The sequence below is a fragment of the Narcine bancroftii genome, chromosome 9 (assembly GCF_036971445.1).
Source record: "Narcine bancroftii isolate sNarBan1 chromosome 9, sNarBan1.hap1, whole genome shotgun sequence".
NCBI lineage: Eukaryota > Metazoa > Chordata > Chondrichthyes > Torpediniformes > Narcinidae > Narcine > Narcine bancroftii.
Genome location: NC_091477.1, coordinates 45,119,493 through 45,146,506, shown reverse-complemented (window position 1 = coordinate 45,146,506; position 27,014 = coordinate 45,119,493). Strand labels below are relative to the sequence as shown.

Below are 27,014 nucleotides of genomic sequence, written 5' to 3'. Positions count from 1 at the left end.
TAGCCAATAAACCCTAGTCAAAGCAATGTCACTATTTCACGAAGTGGATTTAATAATTGCCTTTTATCTGCACTTTTATACAGACAACTTCAATCAGCAGAGCAGTGGAGTGCAACTCCTGCTGGTCTGTATTTTTATACAAAATGTAATTTTACAATGATATGACTATTGGTGGTTTGCATCATCATGCAAAGGATTTAATAGCCAAACAGCCAAGCCTCACTACTTCTGATTCACGGAGTCAGACCAACACCTGTGCAATGAGCAGTGTGGAAGTGCGTCAAGGATTAGAGCTGGGCATACTTAGGAATGAAGAACTGGCTTTCTGAGCAACAATACAGGACAATGTCATAAGTACAGGTAATTCCCAACACAATTGTAATGGAGACCGGGGGATTGGTTGTAACTTGGGGGTTGGTCATGTCAGGAACGGGGACCTTGGCTGCCGTGGGGAATGGGGGAACAGGGACCTTGGTCTGCTGGGGGTGGGGGGTAATGGGGACCTCAGGCTCCACTGGGAAAGGGGACCTCGAGCTACCGGCTGCTGATGGGAAAGGGGACCTCGGGTTGCCGACGGGAATGGGGAGTGGGGACCACTGTGTACAGTACTTTTAATACAAAATATGTAGATGTTTTTTAAAAAATTTGGTCATACGTACGGGTAGATGTTACTTACGTAGGTCGGAAGTCGAGGACTACCTGTACCAAAAATAGTAGGCTACCTGATAATGCAAATTGATGCACAACAAAAGTATTAGATCCAAGCTCCATATTGTTAGCAAAAGTGCCTGGGAGTCATGAGGGGAAAAAAAACTTGTTCATGTCCTGAGTGAGTATATTGGTTGAGTGGTGGATCTGTTGTGGCTCTCAGAAGGTAACTGGATATATCCTTGAGGGAGGAAAACATCCCAGGGTATAATAAGGAAAGCATCAATAATAGGACTGCCAAAGCTGCAGGAAACAAAGTGAATTCTCAACTGTTGTTCCTGCAAAAGTAAGGCAAGTCCAACAACCATCATCTTTGTCTTTTGAATAAAAGAGCAGGCATGATTTTGTGTGCGGGAACTCCTGCCTCACAAATCTGACTGAGATTTTTGAGAAAGATCTTAAGAAATAAGAAGGCAGGTCAGTAGATATGGTACACACAGACAATTAGATGATTTTTGACAGGGTCCTGCACATTAGGCTGGTACAGGGATCCAAGGTGATTTGGCAAACTGGATCCAAAATCAGCATAGAGGGCTGTGGTGGAGGGTTGCTGTTTTTCTGGCTGGAAGTCTATAATGGGTGGTCTATTGCTGGGATGTGTTGTTGTCCCATATAAATGGGTTGGATGAGAATGCTTGTGGTATGATAAGATGCTGATAGGACCAAGCTTGGTGGAGTTGCAGATTGTGGCAATGGTTGCTCAAGGATAAAGAAAGGCATAGATCAGATGCACAGTTGGGTGGAGAAGTGGCAAATGGGATTTAATCCATACAAATGTGAGGCGATGCACTTGGGTAGTCTAAGACTGGCTGATCATGAATAGCAGAGAGTAGGGAGCTTAGAGTTGCCAGGTATAGAGGGCCTTTGAGTTGCATGTTGATAATTTCCTGAAAATGGTTCCATAGGTGGAGAGGGTGGTAAAGGAGGCACTCAGCTTGCTTGTCTCCATAGGTAGACATACCAAGTTAAGAGTTAGGAGATCATGCTGTAGGTGTACAAGACATTGGATCTAACACACTTGGAATATTGTGTGCAATTCTGGGGGCCACACAGGAAGAAGGATGTGGTAGCGGTAGAAAGAGTGCTAAGGAGCTGCACCAGGATGTTGCCAGGAACGGAGACCTTTAGATACATGGATAGATTGGATAGACTGGGAATGTTCTCGCTGGAGGTGAAGGAAGTAGAAGGGTGCCTGTTGTGAGTAAGGAAACAGGTTTGGTAAGTCTTAAAGGCAAGGACTCTGAACAGTTTTGATGGGGAAGTATTTTATTTACACCCACACCCGGAAAACTCACTACAATGCCCCACCACCCCCCACCCCTTGACTCAGTGCAGGCATGGCTTTATGCTACAAGGGACACTAATTAAATGCTCCCAACCCTTTTAACAGTGCACATCTTACCATCAGTTTCTCCAGCACCCTTCCACATTTCTTGGCCTGGGCTGAAGCAGGGTGGCCCTAAGCTGACAAAGAAAGAGAACAAAGGGCACATGGCACCTTTATAGTGCTGGAGGGTCTAGCCCAGATAATTTACAGAAAGCTAAGGGCTAGGTGCCGGGAGGGTTAATCCAATTACAACAACCAATGCCCAAGGCCAAGTGCAGGCAGGCTAGAGAGTGCAGTTCAAGTAATTTACATGGTGCAACAGCAAGGTGTGCAGTAATGGGTGGGGTAGAACCAAACCTTGTTTGGCAGCTGGTGTGTCCTCCGAATAGGTAGGGGGCAGTGCTGTCAAGTGACAGCCACAACCCTCCCCAACACAGTGGCCTTATTGAGGTTTATGAAATTATGAGGAGCATAGATAGGATAGATGGTCAGTCCTTTTCTCTGGGTAAGGAGTCTAAAATTAAAGGATATAAATTTAAGGTGATAGGGCAAATAGTTAGACGACTGGAGGAATAGGTTTTTCCACATAGAAGGTGGTGGATCTATGGAACAATCTCCAGTGGAGGTGGCAAGAGAATTAAAGGGCATTTTAGGGGAGATTTTATTGAGGTATAAAAATTATGAGGGGTACAGATAGAGTAAATGCAAGCAGGTTGGGGGGTGAGACAAGAACTAGAGGACATGAGTTAAGGGTGAAAGGTGATATGTTTACAGTGAACATTAGGGGGAACTTCCTTATGCAGAGAATGGAAAGAGTGTGGAATAAACTGCCAGTTGAGGCCAGTGATGCAAGTTCTATTTTGACATTTAAGAAAAATTTGGATAGGTACATTAATGAGGAGAGTATGGGGGGCTATGGTCCGGGTGCAGGTCAATGGAACTACACAGAACAATAGTTTTGTTCAGAGAGGATGGGCTGAAGGGCTTGTGTTTGCGGTGCAAAGCTCTATGGTTCAATTGAGAGACAGTTAGATCGGAATTTTTAGAGGGATATTTGCGTAATGCTTCAAATGGGATTTATGTGACTAGGCGGCGGCATCATCATCACCATGGAGCTCTGGAACACCTGGATGGCAAAGGTGCATACATTAAGATGCTCTTTATCAACTCTAGATTGACACTTAACACCATCATCCCTTCAAAACTGATCAGCAAACTCCAAAACCTGGGAATCATCACTCCACGGTGTAATTGGATCCTGGATTTCCTCACCTCCAGACACAATCAGTGAGGGTTGGTAAGAACATCTCCTCCACAATCTCCATCTTTACTGGAGCACCAGAGGCTGCATTCTTAGCCCCCTACTCTACTCACTATGCATCTACGACTTTGTGGCTCGGTACGACAACACCATCTACAAATTTGCTGCTGATATCACAGTAGTGGATTGTATAAAAAGGAGTGATGAGTCAGCACACAGGAGAGAGAATGAAAACTGCCTAATGATGCATCAATAATAACATTGCACTCGATGTCACCAAAACTAAGGAAATGATTTTTGACTTTATGAAGGGAAAACCAGAGGTGTACGATCCAGTAATCATTAGGGGATCAGAGGTGGAAAGGGTGAGCAAATTTAAGTTCTTGTGAGTCACTTTCACAGAGGATCTTTCCTGAACCCAACACACAAATGGCATCGTGAAGAAAGAACATTAGCACCTCTACTTCCTCAGGAGTTTGCAGAGGTTTGATATGACATCAGAAAACCTGGCAAATTTTTACAGATGTGTGGTGGAAAGTGTGCTGACTGGCTACATCACAGTCTGGTAAGGGGACACCTGAATGGAAAGCCCTCCAAAAGGTAGTGGAGATAGCCCAAGACATCAAAGGTAAAACCATCGAGAACATCTACAGGGAATGCTGCAATCAAGAGCAGCAACAATCAAGGATACACACCACCCAGCACATGCTCTGTTCTCATTGCTACCATTAGGGACAACATGTAGGTGCTACAAGACTTGCACCACCAGGTTAAGGAACAGCTACTACCACACCACCATTAGACTCCTCAATAACAAACTCAATTAGGGACTCATTTAAGGACTTTTACTTCTGCACTTTTTTGATTTTCTTTCTTTATTGCACAGTCAGTTTGTTTACATTTTTTATTTGTTTACATATGTATGTTGTTATTTTTGCACTACCAATTAGTGATAATTATGCTTCGCTCACAGGAAAAAGAATCTCAGGGTTGTATGTATGTACTCTGACAATAAATCTGAATCTGAATGGAGCAGGTGGGCTAAAGCATGTTTCTCTGCTGTATGGTTCTATAACTTCCAAAGTCTCCATTGACATATAGCCGGTGCTTCCAAGTCTTGCACAGGTCACTATGGCAATGATCTGCTGACCTAATTTTGACTCTCCTCGTTATTGTTCACTGCCCTGTTCCAACTTTGTGCATCTTTCTCCTACACAGGACCACCTCGCATCCAAAGACAAAACAGACTGGAGCTCTTTGGACAATAAGATATTGCTGCATGCATGACTTCTCTGGCCTCAGTTTTAGTCACTCATCAGAATCTGCTCAGGGTTAAAACTTAGAATAGCTGTAATTTTATTCCTATTTTTGGTGAAATGAAAACAAATAAAAGGAAATCTAATCCAGACATCAAACTGAGTCAGCAAGCAAAAGGTAGATGAGACCAGCAGGTAGCTGCTTACTGTTTAGATTGTTTCCTTGAAAAGGGACCTAATAATGCAGCAACAGAAGGAATAATAATGATGCATAGTACTTCAGGTTGAGTCAATCACTGTGGAGAGCATGGCCTTCGATTTATCCTGCAATATTCTGCACGACTGGGAATCTTTAACAGTGTTGAATGCCTCCAAGTGTCAGCAGGTTTCACGCAGATTTGATGGCCATCAATCTGTAAATCATGTATTGACAATCAGGCTGGACTGTGCTCATGAAGTACTTCAGATTACAACATGAGTTGCCCATGAAAAGGAGATGCAGAAAAGCCTCCAGATACTGGGGTCATGTGCAATATACGCAAGTGTTGCAGGAACTTAGCAGGTCATGCAGCATTCACAGAAAATAAAAGACAATCAACTTTTTGGGGATGAACCCTTCGTCAGGAATCTGGAAAAGCAGGTAGTCACCTGAATCAAAGGTGGGGAGAAGGACGATGAGAGGAGAGGAGGAAGAAGGGACAGGAGCACAAGCTAACAGGTAAGAGGAGGATCCAGGTGGGAGAGTAGAAGAGAAAAAAGCTGAGAAATGATGGGGAGAGGAAAGAGGGCTAAGAATAGCTCTGATAGGAAAAGGAAAGGGAGTGAGGAGCAGATGGAAGGGCAACTGAGGGATGGAGGAAAGAGAAAGATCAGGGAAGGGGTTAATGGAAATTGGAGAACTTGATATCAGTGAGCTGAAAAGGATGCATTACAGTTGGCTGTCATCGAGTTAATTAACACAGAAACACACTCTGACCAAGTTGTCTACCTGAGCTAGTCCTGTTAACCTGCGTAGACCTACATCCCTTTGAAACATTCCTATTCTTGTCTAAATACTATCCAGACATTTTACTTATCACCTCCAGCCTCTGTCTCCCAACTTCACCCCTCCTCACCATCTGCCCATCATTTCATATTGCACCTAGGTCCACCTATCACTTACTTGTATCTGCCCTATCCCCTTCCCCTTATGGTGGCTACCCTCCCTCTACATTCTCAGCCCTGATGCAGGGTCTCGATTTTAAGTGTTGGCCATTCTTTTCCCTCAACAGGTGCTGCCTGACCTGCTGAGTTCCTCCAGCAGTTTATCACTTCTTGCACATCAGAAACTTGCAGCAGATGCGTGACTGAGATGAATATCTCAGATGTATAGAAGGGAAAGTGATATAATTGAACAGGAGAGGAGCCTCCCAAAAGAGTGTGTGCCAAATTAGCTTGGGGACCCTTGTGCATAAATCAGCAAAATGTCAAGGATAGGTGCAGAAATAATGAGGCAGCTAACAGAATGTGTCTCCTCTACATCAGATAGATTGGGTGCAGATTGGGAGATCACTTTGTTGAGAACCTTGGTTCTGTTGGCCACAATAGCATGGATCTCCCAATGGGATCACCCAGTTCAATTCCCTGTCCCATTCCCTTGCTGACATGTCTGTACATGGCCTCAAACACTGCCAGACTGAGACCACCTGCAAATTGGAAGAACAACATCTCATTTTCTGTCTGGATATCCTCTAACATTATGGCATTAATGTTGACTTCTCCCACTTCTCCCTTGATTAGAAGAAGGGGATAGATTAGATTTAGTTTTTAATTTTTTTTTTCTTTTTCTTCCTTTTTTAGAATAACTTGTTAAATATGGGTCATAGATCATATCATCAAATAGACAAATTTACCCTTTGTTTCTATCAAGGGATCGTCTAATCAAGTTTACTTATTTTCTATCCAGAATTATTTTTAAGAAATATTGTTAAATAAATAAATAAATAGATAGGTTTTTGATTTACATTTAAATTGATTTGTGATATGTATATGATATGACCTGTTATTTGTTTCATTAGAAGACTTTGTATGTAGGATTTGTATATGTTACACTCAATAAAAATATTTTAAAAAGAACAGTGACTTCTCCAATTTACGTTAACCCCAACCCCCATGCCCTTCTTCCCCCTATCGCCTTTCCCCCAGTTGTATTTTTCTCTCTCTTCCATTTTCCCTCTTTCTCCTTTCACACAGCCAAAATCAATTCCCACCTTTCCTCTTATCCAATTAACACCTCTTGTTGGTCTGGACTCTTTCTCCTGTCAGTCTTCAATCTTCATTCTGATGCCTTCTTGTTTATTGCTTATTCCTTGAAGAAGGGCTCACGCCCAAAACATCAGTAATAGATCTTTACCTTATATGGATGCTGTGAGACCAGCTGATTTCTTCCAGCATTTCTGAGTTTCTACATATCAGATTAAAGGACATGGATATACTTTTACAAAAAACGGCCTTGCCTATCACAAAATGGGTAGGAGAGTGAAGCATATTTTTACCACAGCAACATCCCAATTTGTAATTTTGGAAAGTTAATGGGTGGTTTTATTGAAATTTCCAAGATTTTGAGAGAATTTGATGAAGTAGATAGGTAGATAAAAACAAACTGCTGTTCTGACAGTCTGGCATTGAGAGGAAAATTTTTTCTATCTTTTGGGAGTGGAGAGGAAGTATCTCTACATGTGGATATCAGGAACTTTCCTCTATAAACAGAAATTGATGAAATGTCAGTAGATGATTCTGAACCTGAGACTGCTCAGAGTTTTTGATCTCCAATGGTATTAAGAGATGAGTGAAAAAGTATGTAAATGGTGTTAGGTCACAGATCAAATGAAGTCTCACTGAGTGGAAAACGAGACTCAGGAGTTTAAAAACCTGATTCCTGATACCTGCTTTAATATCAGGTGGAACATCATTTCCTTCAAAAGGTCCCCCTGGAGTTCATCCTATTGAACATTGCTTTTCTTCTATTGCACTTTCTTTAATGGAGCTAAAGTCAAAAGAATAAATAGCTTCAAATTTTTTTGGAATAAACTTCTCCTATGGATATTGATGGTACTGTCAAAGAAGTTCACCTTTGCCTCTATTTTTTTAAGTAGCCTTTGGAAACTTGGTGTGTTCCCCTTGCCTCCTGACAACTTTGAAGCACCCTTGCTGGATACATCACAGCGGGGTCCAGGATCTGCTCTGCTCAAGATCAGGTGAAACTACAGAAGGTGGAAAATGCAACTCAGAAGGCCATGCAAATTTTGCTCCCCTCTATGGACTCCATCTATATCTCCAACTGCCTCAAAAAGACAGCCAATATTGACCAAAGAACCTGTCACACCCCAGACATACACTCTTTTCCTTCCTCCTATCAGAAGAAGGATCAAGAGGGTAAAAGCATAGACCAACTGGTTTCAAGACAGTTTCTTTTCCACAGCTATCAGGCTCCTGATTGAACCACACAACAGTGCTCTCTCATGCTTTGCATTAATTGATCTTCCTTTTCATTGTAATCCTATATTTCGTAAATTGTGCAACATTAGAATTAACGTAAGGCTGCTCGCAGAGAATCTTTTGTAATGATAGTGATCATGTTGCAATGCAACTAGTAATGCCTTAAGGATTTTGGGTCCCATTTGATTATACTTGGCTGCCACCAGGGGGTGACACAGAGCAGGAGACTGCAGTATTTAAGATCTGTAATGGAGGCTTGCAGCCTCATGGCATACCTCATGTGCTGTTTACAACAACTTTAAAGTAAACAATATTTTCCTTCATCCATGTGTTGTCTAAGAACTCACACATATGAATACAAAATGAAACACCATCCAGGATCCAGCAACCATTCCCTCATTCCACCACCAACATACAGTAACTGCAGTTTGTACTACCTATAGGATACACTACAACAACTCTCCAAAACTACATCAACAGCACCTTCCAAACCTGCCATCTCTACCAGTTAAAGGACAAGGGCAGCAAAAGAAAGGGAACACTACCAGCTGGAAGTTGCCCTCCAAGCCACACACCATCCTGACCTGGAAGTTTATTTGTCAGAGTACACACATGACATCATATACAATCCTATAATATTTTATCCTGCAGGCCAGGCAGAATTTCTACTTATCATTAACAGTAAATTGTACTCAATAAAGAAGTCTACAAAAGAGAGCAATATAAACAAAGAAAGAAATGTAAACAAACAGACTGTAATACAGAAAAAAAATTCAGTCATTAATAATATGTGAAGTAAGAATCCTTGAATGAGACTCTGATTGAGTTTGTTTTTTAGGAGACTGATGGTGGAGGCATAGTAACTGTTCCTGAACCTGGTGGCATGAGTCTTGTGGTACCTATACCTCTATTCTGATAGCAGCAATGAGAACAGAGCATATCCTAGGTGGTGTTACTCCTTGATGATTGCTGCTGCTCTCCAATAGCAGTGTTTCCCTTAGATTTTCTCAATGGTGGGGAGAGTTTTGTTTGTGATGTGCTGGGCTGTGACCACTACCTTTTGCAAGGCTTTCCACTCGGAGGTATTGGTGTCCCCTTAGCAGACTGTGATGCAGCTGGTCAACACACTTTCTACTGCATATATCATAGTTCCTACAACATCACTGCATCAAAACCCTGGAACTCCCTCCTTAACAGCATTGTGGGTACAACCACACTTTCCTGTCCTGGCTCAAGAAGGCACCTCTCTGCCACCTTTTCTTTGAACATTTTATTTATCATTTGTATCAATACAAAAAAGAATGATTCAATAATACAGTAGTTATTGTAAGTCATACAAAATGATATAAAAAATTTAATTTTTCTCCCCAATCCCCCTCCCTCCCAAGAGATATATATTATTAAAATATATAATATTCATTGATTATTTTTTATACTTTCTAATTGAGAGGGGTGGGTAAGCTGGAGAAGGTGGATGGAATTTTATTCATAAAATCCATATATGATTTCCAAATTTTATAAAAGTTTTCAATTTGATTTCTTAAGCTATATGTAATTTTTTCTTAAGGTATACAATTTTGTATTTCAATATGCCATCTGCCTTATTGTACCACACTTCCACGCTACACCACCTTCTCAAGGGCAGCTGTGAAGTCAGCATCCCTTGAACGAATAAAAAATATTTATAGGATCATAAGGTAATTATCAAAACTCACTTTGGTTGTATAGAAAGCCATCAACTTGAAATATTGAATGTCTCTCTCATCCCAGACGCTACCTGACTTACTGATTACCACATATTTATTTTTTTCTGTTTTTATTCAGAAGCATCTATGCTTGGGAAAATTTGTTGGCCACAGAATATTCCCTGGTGCTACTGACATTTTTCACTGCTTTCTGTTTCCTGTTATTTAGACAATTTATTAACTAATTTACTATTTCTTTTATTCCAGGAAGCCTCACTTTAGCCATGTGCCTCTTGTGAGACATCAGATCAAATGTCTTCTAATAGGCAAGGTTTAAAACATCCACTATAGTCATTTTATTCATCAATTCTACTGCATCCTCAAAGAATTCAATAATTGCACTGCATCTGAGAATCCTATGTTGAATTGCTTTTATTGTATTTACTCTGCCAAAAGGATTTCAATATATCCTTTTATGACACACACACCAGCTTTTCTCTTACCAGAATTACCAAGTTAACAAATCTATAATTAATGTTCTTGGATCAAGCTCAAGGCTTTGACCTTTTGGTGCCAGTCAGGGCTCAACAAGTTCCATCTACTGTCAGGGTGGAGGAAAGATTTAGATTGTAAGGAAACACCTGATCAGTTGGCAGAAAGAATGGAAAGGGAATTTAGTCCAGAGAAACAGGGCGGGGGGGAGTAATGGATTTCAGGAGGTTCAGCAAGGCAATAAATGGAAGGCTATTGATTGACAACAACAAAAGGACTTGGGAATGTATGACCTTAAAAACAGCAAGGCAAGTCATTAAAATGGTCAAAAGAAAAGTGAAAATGAGATGTTCTCTTTTATTCATCAAATCACGTGTCCTCCTCACAACTTATTTTTGCATCTAGTTTTGAATTGGCATCAAAGTTGGATACAGTACACTCAGTCTCCTCTGTAAATTGTAAATATCTAAGGTCCCAACAATGATCCCTGAGATTTCCACTGGAGGTATCCAAACACGACAACTACCAATGACTGCTGGGCTGGTTCCATCTAATCCACTCTATTGTCTCCATCAGCTGGCTCAAAATCATCCATATCAGTAGAGGTAATTGCCACAAAAAAATGCTGATGCCCTCAAGAGCCCCACAAAGGTGGGTCTTCTCAAGCTGACCTGCATGGACAACTTCCAACTTGTTCAAAATGTTCATAGCTTGTGAGCTTCCTGGAAGTCTGCCATAACTGACATCTGTGGGGAGTCCCTTGCCTATTTTACTAAGAAGAATTAGTTTGATGAGTGTTATAAAACAAAACTATTTTCAATTATTAAAAAAAAGTTATCAAAATGGGAACATATTGGGGAGAACATATTGGAGTCATGCAGCATAAAACAGGCCCTTCAGCTCAATTTATCCATTGTAACCAAATTGGTGTTCTGGCCTCACCCCATTTGGTTACATTTGCTCCATATCCTTCCTATCCATAAAGCTGCTTATGCTTCTCTTCTCCCTGGTTCCCCTCTCCCCACACGGGTCTCTCCTGCTCTTCCCACCCTGTCTGCTTTGTATTGGCTTCTCTACTCTGCATTTCCTGTCTTGGTGAAGGGATCAGGCCTGAAACATTGGCCGTTCTTTTTATCCCACTGATATTGCTCAACCTGAGTTTCTCCAGTGTTGATCCTAAAATCCTTATCTCTCACAATGCAAAGACTGTTGGAAAAACTGTGATATTAAAAACAGCTGCCCCTGCTGGCCAAATACAGATCAGGAAATGAGCATGGGGGATTCCATTAAATCCTGATCAAAGCTACACTGGAGAGTACTCTTCCTACATAGCCATCAAGAAAAGGTTTGGAAATTTCTTTTCAGTAATGAGTTGTTCAGATGTGGTGGGGAAGATTCAGGATTCTGTCCTTGGCTATACAGTGAAAGACTAGTCACAAACTGAAAACCTGGATTCATTTTATTTTCCACTAAAGTCAATGGAAAGGGAAGTCTGACTGAATTTATTCTGGGTGCTGAATCACAAGTCTTCCATCTGAGAAATTGGAGTAAAAGTGGTTGAGCCAAACCTGTTACAGTTCATACGAAGAAATAGGAAAAATATTTAAGAAGGACTCAACGGATAGCTCTTTCAGGAAGCCACCAGTGGCCACTGTGAATTTCTGTGATTTCATGAATTTAAGATTTAAACAGTTTTTAAGACTAAACTACAAACTATTTCACCAGGCACACACAAATCTTCTCTTGGGCTTACTCCGGGATGACTGATCACTACCAACCACAGTCTCTGAGATCTATCATTTTTTAACTCTCTCACAGAGAAAGTTGATTAGTCTCTGAACTCATCTTGTAGCACAGGCTTACAATCCTGTGATGTGACCTCTTGCTTCTATGTTTCCATGGAAAAAGTCAGAGATTTATTCTTTTTAATAACACTCTTACTTCTTCAATGGATGCAGTGGACTGAAAGAAGAAATGGAAAGGCTGTGGAATCAGGGAGAATATTACCCCATGCCCTCACAGGAAGGTCAAACCAAAACATTAGTGACAGTCTAATTTTATAGCATGACCGATCTATGCTGTAAAGATAGCTGTTCTTTGTTACCATGGCTGAATTATTATTGTTATTAGTGGGTTGCATTATAAAGTAATTTGCTTCTTACCAATTTTTTTTCACTTTGAATTTCATCCCTCCCTGGGACACATTCCTTTTGCCCCCTTTATCTTGTAGTTCAACGCAGGGGTGTGCGCCTTGACAGTCAACATAAGGAAGGGAGCACCATGGTTATGCTCCCCTCCAGTACATGCAAGTGCAGATCTCTGGGTGACAAACAGAATCAGGAACATTGGCTGATATGTTCCTGCATAAAAGTCAATTCAGCCAAATCTAGACAGTTTAGGGGCCAAAAATGGAATCTTCTTGTCAGGATAGCTGAGCCACAAACTGGATAGACTAAATGAGGTATCAAGGTGGATACTTGACTAGAATACAGAACAACAAAAACTATGAATAGATTGGTCAAAAATAACTCCATGCTGTGCTGCTAAAGTAAATTGAAGTGTTTTAGTCCTCAGATGTTTTCAATCATGGAAGTGTCTAGGACCACAGGACACAGCCTCATAAAAAATCTCTTTAGAACAGAAGTGAGAAGACATTCCTTCAGCCAGAGGGTGGTGAATCTGAAGAATTCATTGCCACAGACAGATGTGGGGGACATCATTGAGTATATTTAAAGTGAAGGTTGATAGTTTCTGGATTAGTATGGGCATCAAAGGTTATGGGGAGAAGGCAGAAGAATGGGGTTGAGAGGAAAAATACATCCTGGTGGAGCAGACTTGATGGGCCGATTGGCCTGATCCTACTCCTACATATTATGGTTGAAAAAAGACAATTCAGTGCCATTTGTATTACTTATGACATATACTATGCTTGTTAATTGCTTTCCCTGGTACTTTATGTAATTTTATTTCTTACCTGGAGCCTCCTAACTTTTCAAATAGTTGAAAACATGGTAAAATCTTAAAACCACAAAATGGAATGCTGGAGAAAGAGGCTAATTAAACAGTGAGGTTAAAAACCTGTACAGCTGCCAGGCGGGATGATTGAAAGACTGATCTTTAGCAAGCAGCAGAGGAGAAAAGGTTTCTCTGGTGGGAAGCACCTCTATGAACACCACATCCCTCCTTTACTAGTGACAATTAAATTATTGATAAATGTCTTCAGGGCACATTATTTTCTCTGATGGGACAATATATTTTTCATTTAATATTTAGAGATTTCAAAGTGAAATTTTAGTATATATTCAAAATTATAGCTCCCTGAGAACTGGACAGCAATTTGGTATCCCTGAGTGGGATTGATGTGGGCTGGAGGCAAACAATTCTTTGGTCCAATGGGAAAAGAACAACTTGTAACTGGGATGCATTTAAAGACCTCAATCCTTATAAAAATCACTGGTACATGTCTACTCTCCTCAGTAACTGAGTATGTTGCTGGCCTTGTTTATTAGTTAAAGTGAAGATAATGGTCAGTTTAATACTGGTAATAATTTTGTATAGACAAATAAATCCAATTGATTTTAACCATATTATCTTGGCTTGAATTAATGACTCCAACATGTGTTATGATTTTCACACAAAATAAAACATTTCCAGTGGATGCCTTCACCATGGGCACTTACCGATTGTGCACAAGTTCAGCCATTAGTTTCAGGATGGGTGTTGTGCATGATGGCTCGTGGTACCACAACTCAATGGCATGTTGGAGGATTGAAAAGTATCTCGGATATCTGAGACATACATTAAGGAGCAACTACAGAGTCTGTCAGACATGACTTATAGTGAACACCTCCAAAGGTGGATTGGAATAAAGTTAAACATTATTTCATAGTTGGTGTACCATTTAGCATTGCAATGCCTTTACAGTGTCAGCGATTGGGACCAGACTTGGGTTTGAATCCCCATGCAGTCTGTAAGGAGTTTGTATGTTCTCCCCATGTCTGTATGAGTTTCCTCCCACTCTTCAAAAACATACCAGGCTGTAGGTTAATGGAGTGTAAATTGGGCTGCATTGACTCGTAGGGCTGAATTGGCCTGGTACAGTGCTATATGTCTAAATTTAAATTCAACTATTATTTTACTGTAATGCCAGTACATAATTGACATACTCCACCATGCAGACAGACACAATGCAATTATACAAAAATAATTTATTTACAATTATTTTCAGTTACAATATTTCTTTTTCATTAGCCAATTTCTTTCTCATTTTTATTGCAGTATAATTGTTGCATCTTTCATACACCTTTGAACCAATGACATATTTCACCAAAAAAGGTCGGACATTGTATTCCAACCAAATTGCATCCTAATTTTCAATCTAAATAATAGAATTTCTGATCCTCCTTTCCTCAACTTTACAGAGTTCTTTCCACTCAGGAACACTTCCCACCTGTTCTCTCTTCTTACCCATTTGAAATCCATTAACAGAATCATGCCCAGGTTCTTCCAAGGCTCTACTGTCACTGTACAAAGATCCATCTCTTTTCCAGCACCAATGCCAAACATCCCAACTATCTCCTTTTTATTTGCCAATATATTGATTGGCTTTGTGAGATGATGGAGAAAAAGAGTCAAAGTTTTAACATCAGAGAACATGATTCTGAGTAGAGTAGAACTAATTTGAAGTGAAATGGTACAAGCAGTCAATGAGCCTGTTAATAGCCTGTGAGGTGATTGATGATCATAACTGTCACTAGTGTCTAAATATCATGATCCTGACTGAATTTAGAGGAACCGAAGAATGGAGATCAACGAATAAAACATGAATTCAAAGACTCTGCTATGGACAGTTGTTTTAGAAAATAGCACAGAAAAGTACTGATAAGTCTTCACTCATGAAAATAAATCTCGAGGAGAGTCACAGCAGAGGACTGCATACTGAAAATGGAAGCTTCCCAATAAGAGCTTAGAAATTGCTGGAGATATTTAAAAAAGGAAATTAAGGCAGGCAAAATAACACTGGAAAATAAGATTAAGGACAATCCCACAACAATTGCGAAAATAATTTATTGTGTGAAGTGATGTACTTTGGGAGTAAGTCTAGGATGCAGACAGTGAACGGCAGGCCTCTGGAGAATATTGAGGACAGCGGAACTTGAAGATGTGTATGTGGCATCTTTTTTTGGCTTGGCTTCGCGGACGAAGATTTATGGAGGAATAATGTCCACGTCAGCTGCAGGCTCGTTTGTGGCTGACAAGTCCGATGCGGGACAGGCAGACACGGTTGCAGTGGTTGCAGGGGAAAATTGGTTGGTTGGGATTGGGTGTTGGGTTTTTCCTCCTTTGTCTTTTGTCAGTGAGGTGGGCTCTGTGGTCTTCTTTAAAGGAGGTTGCTGCCCGCCGAACTGTGAGGCGCCAAGATGCACGGTTTGAGGCGATATCAGCCCACTGGCGGTGGGCTGATAGATAAGGTAGAGGGCATACAGGATACTAGACTTAATTCGGCAAGGCACAGAATATAAAAGTCATGAGTTTATGATGAAGCTTTGTTTAACTGAAAAGTCTACATCTGGGGAACTGTGTACTGTTCTTGTCTTCACACTAAAGGAAGGATGTGATTGCATTGGAGCAGGCGCAGAGGAAATTCACCAGGACTCTGGCTAGATGGAGCATTTTGGTTGCAGGAAGTCACTACCTAAGCTGGATTTGTTTTGGTTGGAGCAGAAGAGACTGAGAAGGTCCTTACTGAAGTTTACAAAATTATGAGGAGCACAGGCAGAATAGATAGCAAGAAACATTTTTCATAAAATGAAAGAACACAGGAACAATGTAAGGGGTATGAAAAAAAGGAAACAGAGGAGATATATTTTTAACTTTGAAGGTGATTAGAATTTGGAACAATCTGCATGAGGGTACAGGAGGCAAATAATCTCACAACATTTAAGAAGTAGGTAAACAAACATTTGAATTGCCAAGCAAAGAAGTTATCTTCAATGACTTCAAATTCTCTGAACTTGACCACTTTATTTTTAGTATGGACGACAAATCTCTTTACATTCCCATCTCCAATCAGATGGCCTTAAAGCATTTTGTTTCTTTCTTGACAAGAAACCCAACCAGTCACCCTCCACCATCACCCTCTTCTGCCTGGCAGAACTTGTCCTCGCTCTAAATAACTTTTCCTTTGTCTCTTCTCGCTTCCTTCAAATCAAAAGAGTAGCCATGGGTACCTGCACAGGTCCCAGCTATGCCTGCCAGTTTTTGGGCTTTGAGGGACAATCCATGCTGCAAGCTGACACAGGCAAAGCCCCTTAATTCTTCCTCCACTATATTAGCGACTACATCAGGGCTGCCTCATGCACCCATGATAAGCTCGTCAACTTCATTCACTTTACTGCCAACTTCCACCTGGATTTCAAATTCAACTGGTCCATCTCCGACAATACTCTCTCCTTTCTTGATCTCTCTGTCTCCATTTCAGGAGACAAGCTTTCCACCGATATATTTTACAAATCCTCTAACTCCCACAAATACTACGATTACACTTCCTCACACACAGTCCCCTGCAAGGATTCAATTCCCTTCTCACAATTTCTCCATCTCCATCACATCTGTTCCAATATGAGGTCTTCCAGTTCAGATCATTAGAAATGTCTGCCTTCTTCCACAAACGTGCTTTACCCTCCACCACCATCAACTCAGCCCTATCCGCAACTCTTTTATTTCCACTCATCTTCCCTGGCCACCACTGGCCCCAGATTAACAAGCACAGGATTTTCCTTACCCTTACCTACCACCCAACCAGCCTCCGCATCCAACACATTACCTTCCATAATTTCCACCATCTACAACATGATCACACTACTAGACATATCTTCCCCTCTCCTCTCCTCTCTGCCTCCCATAGGGACCACTCCCTTCATAACTCCCTCATCCACTCACCCCTCCCCACGATCCCCCTGGCACCTTCCTCGTGGCTGGAGAAAGTGCTACACCTGTGCCAACACCTTCTCCATTACTCCCATTGGAGGTCCTAAACAGTCCTTTGAAGCAAAACTTCCCTTGAGCATCTGTAGGAGTGATCTACTGCATCCGATGCTCCCTTTATGGCCTTCTCTACATTGGAGAGACTGGGTGCAAACTGGGAGATTGTTTCACTGAGCACCCTTGCTTTGTCCACAGCAGTGACAGGGATTTCCCACTGACCAACCATTTCAATTCTGTGCCCCATCTGTAAATTGGAGGAACAACATTTGATTTTCTGACTGGGCGCTCTCCAACCATATGGCATTAACATTGTTTTCTCCGGTTTCTGCTAAGATAATCTCTATTTTTCCTCCCTTCCCTTTGCCTTCTTTCCCCTTGGTCTTCACCCCCTTCCCTCTATTCCTAAAGCCATTCTTCCTCCCCATTTGCTCCTGTGCCTGCTCTGTCTTATCCACCTATTGTTTTCTTTTTGGACCATGCTCCTCCCTTAACCCTTCCCCCACCATTTTGTTCAGGCACCTGCCGATATTTTTCCATACCTTGATGAAGGGCTCAAGCCTGAAATGTTGGTTATGTACCTTTATTTTTGCTATCTTAAGTACACTGTTTGACCATCTGAGTTTCTCCAGCATTGTGTTTTTACTTAAGTCAGAAGTTGATGAGCTAAATGCTGGAAAATGGGATAAGCATAGGTGGAGTTTGACATGTAGATAAACAAGAAAATCTGCTGTTGCTAGGGACTAGTGTAGCACACAAAAATGTTAGAGGAACTCACCAGGTCACATAGCATCCATTGGAAGAAAAAGGCGATCAATGTTTAAGTCCTGAACCCTTCATCAGGAATGTAGAAAATCGAAGATGCCTGAATAAAAATGTGGGGAGTGGAGCAGGAGAAGATGAGGGAGGAAAGTGGAGATTCATAGGCTAACAGGTAAGAGGAAATAGGTGGAAGGGTAGAAGAGGAAGAAGCTGAGAAGTAATGGGAGAGCGGGCTGAAAATTAAGAATGGTAGTTCTCTGATAGGAGAAGAGACAGGAATGGGGAGCTGGAGTAAAGGAGACAAAAGAATAGAGAGAGAGAGAGACTGGGGGAGGTGGATTGGCAGGTACTGGTACTAATGACTTGTTTCCACACTGTATGAGCCATTGATTATATGAGGAGAATGACTGCGGAGCTGAACTCAATATCACGTGCAGAATGAGAATGAAAAAGATTGGATTGAGAGAGAGAACAGAAAAACAGAAAATTTGAAGGAATGAGACTCTGTTTACTGTATAATCATTTAATTTTGAAGAGATGAATGAACATTTATTAATGCCACTTAATTAAAATAATTTCTGGACTTCACTTACTTCAATGAGTTTAATGTATAGTTAATGATGAAATACAATAAGTGTTCAAAAAAATGGTCCTTCTCCAAAGGTAATTCAGTGCAGCTTGGAAGTTACAATTGGATATTAACTTTTAAACACACATCTACACTTTGCATAAATTTGAGGTGCTAATTACCCAGAAATCATTTGACTTTCTGCTATTTTGACAGAAACTAATCATGAATTGAACTCTCCATTTGCTTTTTATGGGAATAACATTTAGCTCCCAGCAGTGAAGAATGAAACAGGTGGACTAAATGGAACACTCCAATTCCATGGACCAATATCAGCATCGAGCATACCAAGGCTGCGGCAGGACATTAACAACCAGGTAGAGTGATGTGTCCTTCTGCACCAAGACATTGTTTAATTTTGAAATGGCTTTGAGGTTTGGTATGAGTCACTTAGAAAATGGACAAAGAAAACTCAATCTCGATCCATGAGGAATCTGACAAAAGAGTAATGGCATCTTCTTGAACTAAATTCAGACTCCAGGACCCAGAGAGAAGCAGCGAGGTATTACTTCACATTTAAAATGGCTTATTTAAAATGTGAAGCAATACCTAATCTACAATAGAAAACATTGCAGCACAGTTCAGACACTTCAGCCCATGACTATGTAAACATATTAACATAACCATCTAATCCTTCCCTACCTCACACCCATACCCTCTATTTTCCTCATGTCCATATATCTATCCAGACTTTTAAATCTCCCCATTACACCAGTTTCCACCACAACCTCTGACAATGGATTCTAAGCACCCACAACTCTGAGTAAAAAGACTTACCTCTGACATCTCTCCTAAACTTTCCTCCTCTCACCTTAAACAGATGTCCTCTGGTATTTGCTATTGTTGCTTCAGGAAAATGATGCTGGCTGTCCACCCTATCTTAGCCCCTCCATTATATCCCCATTAAGTCATCTCTCATCCTTTGTCGCTCCTAAGAGAAAAGCCTTATGTCTGTCAACCTTCCTTCATATGACATATTCTCAAATCCAGGCAACATCCTGGTAAATCTTTTCCGCACCTTCTCCAAGGTATTAATATCCTTCTTGTAATGAGGAGACCAGACTGAATGCAATGCACCAAATAATCTGCTAGAAATTAAACCATACCTTTTCACAATGCTTGTTTGGAAGGTGAAATATATGTGCTTACAATGCAATAGATAAGTTTCATTTTGCAGTTTTCTTATAAACCGAGCTTTCAAGACTCACACTTTGGATAAAGGCACAATTATTCTTCCTTTGTTGACAGAAGTTGCAGAGAGGCATCACAGAAAAAATTTGTGAAAACCACTATTTTTTTCTCTTTTCCCTTCTAATTTTGAGGAAGATAAATTTATTATTTTGACTTCGAAGAATTATTTTATTTGCCCACGTGCTGCTACAGTCTGAGAGAGACAAGAATACTGAACTGCATCTTTAATCATTTATTAAAACTGCACAATGTGTATTCATGACAGACTTTGTTAGAGGAGTTTCTTGCCTCTGGACATCCATTAGATGAAATTTGTAACAGGAATCCCAAGTGATACATATTGGTAAAAGAAATAGAAAGATAATATAATAGAAGAGTATAATTCCAAAGAGGGTGCAGGAATTGAAATACTTAGGGTATATGCACACAAATCTTCGAAGGCACCAGGACAGACTAAGAAAGATGTAAAAATATAGGGCCTTGTGCTTTATAAAGAGAGATATATAGAACAGAAGCAAATCAGCTATGTGGAATTTCTGTATAAGATGGGCTCAGCTACAACTAGTGGTGTTTGTCCAAATCTAATTGCCACATTTTAGTAAGGGCCTGAAGTACATAGGGATGACATGATAACAATAACAAGAATGGTTCTAAGATGAGGGCTTCAGTGAAGTGGGCAATTGAAAATTTTCATCCATTGATTTGGATGGCACTACAGATGTCTGTGGAGAGCTGTTGAATTCAATTTCTGATTTGGTCCCCAAAGCTCATGTAGGGGACGGTTGAAGGCTTTCTCTTGGTTCAAAATGATCAGGCAGGTGTCCTTCCTCTTGTCCTGAGCAGCAGAAGGCTATCAAAGATTTTCCTGCCTGGGACAGCACAAGTCTGGCCTGCCCTAGAGCAGACTTGACCTGATTGGCAATGACCTTGGATGGGATCTTGTACACTGATTACAGATATGACTCAAAGGACATTAAAATATTTGCACTATTTTCCTTTGTATATATTTTTATTGTGAATACTTTTATTTTTGGGGGGAATGGAGTTTGGGCAGCTCTTTAATTTGTGAAGTTTTAGAGGTGATCACTCAGAAATGTTAAAAATCTGGAAAGATCAAGATAAACTAGGCAAGAGATAAACTATTCCCTTTTTTGCATGACTGAGAATAGGTGGGGAGGGGAGAGTCAGGGAACGGGATGAACTGGTGATAAACCAGGTGTCTGGCGATGCTGGTGAACTGGTACAAGACACAAAAGTGCTGGAAGAAATCAACACACCAGACTCATTCAAGGAAAGCAATAGGCGCTCGTCATTTCAGGGCTGTGCCCTTCATAGGAATGCCAAAAATCATATAGACTTCCAAATAAGAATGTTGCAGGATTGGAAAGGAGGGGGGTGTAAAAGAGAGAGGAGCATTTGCAAGCAAGTGACTGGTGGATACAGGTGTTAGAGGGAAGAAAAGGAGCTGAGAGCTAAAAGGGCAAGGACCGGGGGGGTGGGGGGTGAGAAAGAAAGCCTTCTGAAAGGAGGAAGGGAAGGGCATGGAGAGCTGGAGGAAAAATGTGGTGATAGATAAAGAAATAATCTATTCTAGCTGTTTGAAAACATGTGGACAAACTGATATAATGTTGTAAAATTTTTTTAAAAATTTAAATTTAGACATACAGCGTGGTAACAGACTTTTATGGCCCATGAGCCCCTGCCGCCTAATTACACCCAATTGACCTACAAGGGTGGGAGGAAACTGGAGCTCCCAGGGAAAGCTCACACAGATACGGGGAGTATGTACAAACTTCTTACAGATAGCACGAAGTTCGAATAAAAAGTTGCTCTCTTAGTTTTCTTTTTAATTTAATCTTTTTATATTTCATTAAATTCAGTATTGCCATCAACTGGGCAAAGGTAAATCAAGCCTTCATTGTACTTATGCCTTCATTTGGAATCAAGGAGACAGACTGAACATGAACAGGTGCTCTGACCCACCAATTCATGTTGACCATCAAGTGTCCACTTCCACTAATCCTATTTTGCTTCCTGAATTCCCATTGTCTGCTTCTCTCCATCATTTCATTCTTCCGTCACTCGTCAAAATGGGCAATATGTATAGTTGGCCATCTGATCTATCATCCTGCATGGTCACAGAATTGTGTTATTATTCATCTTTAGTTAATATATATATATTTTTAGTAAAGTTAGTTTTATGGTGGACAGGGCACACACAGACTCACAATTACACCTAGAGAGAGACCATTTTGGAAGACGAAAGGTCTGCTTAGTCATTGTTCTGCTGGAAGCCTGTTTGCTTAAAAGAAATAGGGTGACTATTAATTCAAAGCTGTAAACAGTCATAGAAGTCTTATGAATGTTCTTCATTGAGGACTCAAAACAATAGGTGTTTTCTCAGGAGCAGCTGTGTACATGCACTGCCATTCTGCTGGTTGTACTGAGAAGACAGACTGAGTCATATTCACTCATAAACTTTTGGAATCTATACTTCAAAGACAGTAATGATGTCATGTCACATGATTAGACATTTTCAAAGAAGATGTAACAGAAAACAGAGACATTTTAAGGGCAGAAGATGCGCGCACGCACGCACGCACGCGCGCACGCACACACATATTTGGGCATAGTGGGATTAAGCTAGAGTTAATTTTAGAGTTAAGTAAGAAGTGTAATGTTATTAATTAAAAAATATTGTTTTGAAGATACCACTGTCTTGGTGAATTCCCATTGTTGTTGATCTAGTGCGTAACATGCTTGTCATAAGGTTGTGCAAGAAATCCAGAACATCAGAACACCATGTGGTCACAGGAGAATGTACCAGCTCCCACAGCACCGGTGGTGAGATCAGGATTGAAATTGGATCTCTGGAACTGTGAGAATGCAGTGCTCACACTGCACCACTCTTTTGCTGTCCTTTTGCAATAATACTGAGAGAATTTGTGCAAAACTCATGCAGTCATGAAGTGTAGGACCAGGAGAAGGCTCTTCATCCCTTCAAGCCTGCTCCATCATTCAATAAAATCATGTCTGAACATGTAACCTCTGTACCATATTCCTGACTTTTCCCCATACCCCTTGATCCCTTTAGCCATAAGGTTAATAAAGTTAATAAAGTTCAGTTTTCAATTTTTTTCTCTCAGAATATAGAAGCCTGGACTGCTCATTGTCAAATAATGTTTGAATCCCATCATGGGTGCTGGAGAATTAAGTTAAAAGTAGCATTAGTACAGTTGACCATGAAACTGTTAGATTGTCAAAAAAATCTATCAAGTTCTCTAAATCCCCCAGGGGAAAAAACCTGGCATGTTAACCCAGTCTCACTTGGGCTCCAGATCTATCAGTCCTAACTGATCTCTGAAATGGCCTGACAAGCCATTAATGTTTAGTGGCAATCAGGGATAAGCAATAAAGGCTGAGATTGACACCAAAGTCCACATTCCATGCTGAATAAACAACAAGCCTCAGGATACCCAAAAGGTAATTCAGTCACTGTTCCATTGCTAGAAATGGAGCATCCAATTTTTCCACAACAACCCCTTCTATGTTGAATTGATAGCAATTAATATTAGGCAGATTACTCATCCTCTCAATCACTCAAGACAAACCTACATTTTAGATGTTGATATTACATAGTTTTTGGAAGGGAAGCAGAGACTTTTGGCACATTGGCCTTCATAAATCAAAGCAATGTATAGGAGTTGCATATGGTGAAGTTGCATAAGTTATCAGTGATACCAAATTTGGAGTATTGTGTGCAGTTTTGGTCATCTAACCACAGGAAAGATTGTAGACTACAAAGATTTACAAGAATTTTGCCTGCACTTGAGAAAAGGTTAAACAAATTAGGACTTTATTCCCTGGAGCATAGAAGAATGAGGAGAGATTTCAAAGAGGTATACAAAATTATGAGGGGTATAAATAGAGTAAATGCACGCAGGCCTTTTGCACAGAGGATGTGAAAGACAAAAAGTAAGTACATTACGGGTGAAAGGTGAAATGTTTAAATGGAACATTTAGGGGAACTTCTTCGTGCAGAGAGTGGTGAGAGTGTGGAATAATCTGCCAGATGTAGTGGTAAATGTGGGCTCAATTTTGACATTTAAGAAAAAGTTAAGTACATGAATGGGAAGGGTATGGAGCCCTATAGCCTGCATTCAGGGCATTGGGGCTAGGCAGAATAATAGTTCAGAACAGACTAGAGGGAAAATGGCCTGTTTCTTTGCTGCAGTGTTCTCTTGTTCTAAGTAGCCTTGAGGGTCAGCTGAGAGATTTGTGTCTCTGTTTGAGAGACTATGGTTGTCTTCTCACCCAGAATATTACTACAGATAAACAGATGAAGACAGCTGGTGACTCTTTGCTATAATTCTATGAACCCAACCCTGACCTTCAGTAAAACAAAACAAAATTGTGAACTGAAGAAATAATTTTTGCAATATAGTGGATTATAGTTTCAACATTCAAACAATGAATGTACCTTTTAAGTAAAAACAACGTGGGCACATCACTCCATTTTCTGCCATCTGCTCTCCTGTGCCTACCACTCACCACTGTACTGGTGAAAGGGATAGATGGACAGACAAAGTGAACAGGCTCCAGAGTTAATGGGTGACTGCAGGAGTAAAGATGGTTGCTAGTATCTGAGGGCAGGGTCTTCATTGAAGTGTAGAGTGGAGATAATGCAATTTAGTTCTTCCCCACAGCGTGAGGACATTCAGATAATGGCTCACTTTGTTCAAATCTGGCACTGTGACACAGGAGCAAGGATACAGCCAGTCAAACAGCATGGTGTAGCTTGATTTTGTGTTCAGAGCAAAGGCAATCCCTCTGAGATCTCGTGACAGGCCAATCAACATGCACTGTTGAAAGAAAAAAAAAGATAGAGTAATTGATTTTTATGTTATTAGACAACAGATGGTGATGCAATGAGCCAATAATAGTCAGATTGTTGCCATTCACAGTTAAAAGCATTTTCTCCTCTAATCTAGAAGCACAACCAAAAAAAAAACATAATGTGAACAGGAATAATTGACCTTCACACTTCTATCAATTTTGTTATTAAAAGTAATGAGAATGGGCTGATCCTTGTAGCTGCCTTGGTTTTCCTTCAGCAAAGTGACTTTAATTGGCTCAAACGGGAAGTATTGTTATACACAGCGGGAAATAATAAAACTGAAACAGACATAATACTGATTAAACCTGTATACAAAAAAGCTGCAAATGCACTGAAGACCATATACACACATTTTAGGAGCAAAATGTCATATCACAGAAGACACTTATTATATTAATATAGAAATTAATGTACATTGTAATAACAAATACAGTAATTGCAATTAAAGTATTAATGTAGTGATGCAATTCAGTGCTTTCAAATTCTGAACTTTCTCTTCCCGCCGCCCACTCCACCCTGATTCATAAGCACCAGTACTGTGCATACGAGCCGCACTGTCCTCCTCTTCAGTGATAGCTCCGCGGAGAACTGTCAAGGAGGATGGAAAGTGCTAAACAGCCTGTCCCAGAGTTTTGTCCCTGAGCACTGCAGTGTGGAAGGATAGGAGCTGTAGAAGTTCAGATGCTGGATATTCTGTCATGTCCTGAGTTGAGGGTCCTGGTGCAGTTTGTATCTGGCCTTCAGCTTGTGACTAACCATGGTGATACATTCTGGGTGGCCTCTTCATGTGAATCTTCATAAAAGGCAAGGTAATTTGTGTTGTTTTACTTTATTTCAGTTAGTATAAATGTTTTTAATTAATTAATTGAAATTAAAAGTTGGCCTTAAATAAATTTGTCAGTTCTAAATTTTTATTATACTTTTTAATTTTTAAAATTATTTTGATGTTTTCCAGCTGTTTCAAAACATCTTTGTTGCTGCCCCATGCAGTCCCAGCCTGCCTCATGGCGCCAGCTTCAGCAGCAAGGTTCAGTCACAGAGGCTGAGTGCAACTTCAAGATGACGTGAGCAGCAAAATCAAGGCCTGACTTGATCCAACCCAAATACACGCATTACCCAGGCAGCATATCATGGGGAGTTGACATGGTACCACCAAAGAAAAAACAATTCTACTTCCAAATACTCTGTGAGTATGTTAGATTTTTAACTTGTTTGCAACAATCAACAGCTCTTTAAAACCCACCTGCACCATGTCCTTTTTAATCCTTGAGCGCTTCACACACAGCTTTAAAATGAACAAAATGGAAAGCAATGTCGAGGCCTGATTTTTTTTTCATGCACTTTGTTTCTGTATTTTTATTAGAATCTAATTTCTCCACTTAACACCTGGCACCAAGGAGTCTGGCATGACAATCTCTTAATTTCCACCAGCTGGACTGTTCCAGGATGTTATCTCTCAGGGCTGGACAGAACATCAAGAGATTGCTGAGAACAGAGGAATAACAATTGTTGCCAATAAAAATTTATTTACACTGAAATTTTAAAATTGAAACTAATCATAACTTCCCTCTGAAATACTTTTATTTTCATATTATATTTCGGTAAAATTTAAGAACTGAACATAATCATTAAACAATAAGAATGCATGAAGAATAGATTGTTGCTAAATTAACATTTCTGAAATGTATGAGGCATTAAAGTTTGTTTGATGTCACCTAAGTGCTCAGAGCAAGGAAGGAAAGAAGAAAACAACGGAGAACAAAGAAAGGTGACAGAAGAGGCTACTGAAGGAGGGGGAGAAACAAGATAGAGGAAAGAAGGCCATGGAGCAAAGTACAGTGACATGAGGAAAAAGAAACAACCAGAACTGAGAAGAGAAATGAACAAAGCGAGCAGAACAATTAGATTAAGGAAAGGAAATTAAATGCAAGAGAGTCAGAAGTGAAGGGGTTAGTTTTTTTCTCTTTACAATGATACGTATCACTCTCCTTTTCTAGGAGGATCAAAATATTTTACCCTATTTTACCGGAACATATTTTAAAATCACCATTATTTCACATAAAGTGTACTTAAGTAGTAATATAGACAGCACAGTTAGTGTAGTAATTAACACAATGTTATTAGAGTGTGAGCAACCCAGGTTCGAATCAGCTGCTGTCTGTAAGGGAATTGAACATTCTCCACGCGACCCACATGAGTTTTCTCTGGGTACTCCAGTTTCCTTATACCCCCCCCCCACCCTGCAAACGTATGGAGTTGTTATGTTAATTTGTTGTTATTGGGCAGTACAGGTTCCATGGGCTGGAATGGCCTTCATCTGTGCTGTATCATTAAAATTAAAAAAAA

The 27,014-nt window shown here is 40.4% G+C and overlaps 1 protein-coding gene and 1 long non-coding RNA gene across 4 annotated transcripts in view; one reads left to right on the top strand and one right to left on the bottom strand.

Moving 5' to 3' along the window:
- LOC138743479 (ran-binding protein 17-like) overlaps positions 1 to 27,014 on the bottom strand; it is a 726,783-nt gene that overhangs the window by 164,115 nt on the left and 535,654 nt on the right. For both annotated transcript variants that reach the window (XM_069898924.1, XM_069898925.1), the window contains 2 exons: positions 24,545 to 24,633; positions 13,887 to 13,994 (listed from right to left, as the gene is read on the bottom strand). In XM_069898924.1, the coding sequence (XP_069755025.1) occupies positions 13,887 to 13,994; positions 24,545 to 24,633 (197 nt within the window). The remainder of the gene's footprint in view (positions 1 to 13,886; positions 13,995 to 24,544; positions 24,634 to 27,014) is intronic.
- On the top strand, positions 104 to 26,919 carry LOC138743484 (uncharacterized). Of its 2 annotated transcripts, none has more exons than XR_011344921.1 (4): positions 104 to 360; positions 18,790 to 18,897; positions 25,624 to 25,854; positions 26,389 to 26,919. It is a non-coding gene; the product is annotated as an uncharacterized lncRNA (long non-coding RNA). The 2 variants fall into 2 exon arrangements; XR_011344920.1 differs by lacking the exon at positions 26,389 to 26,919 and adding an exon at positions 26,032 to 26,196.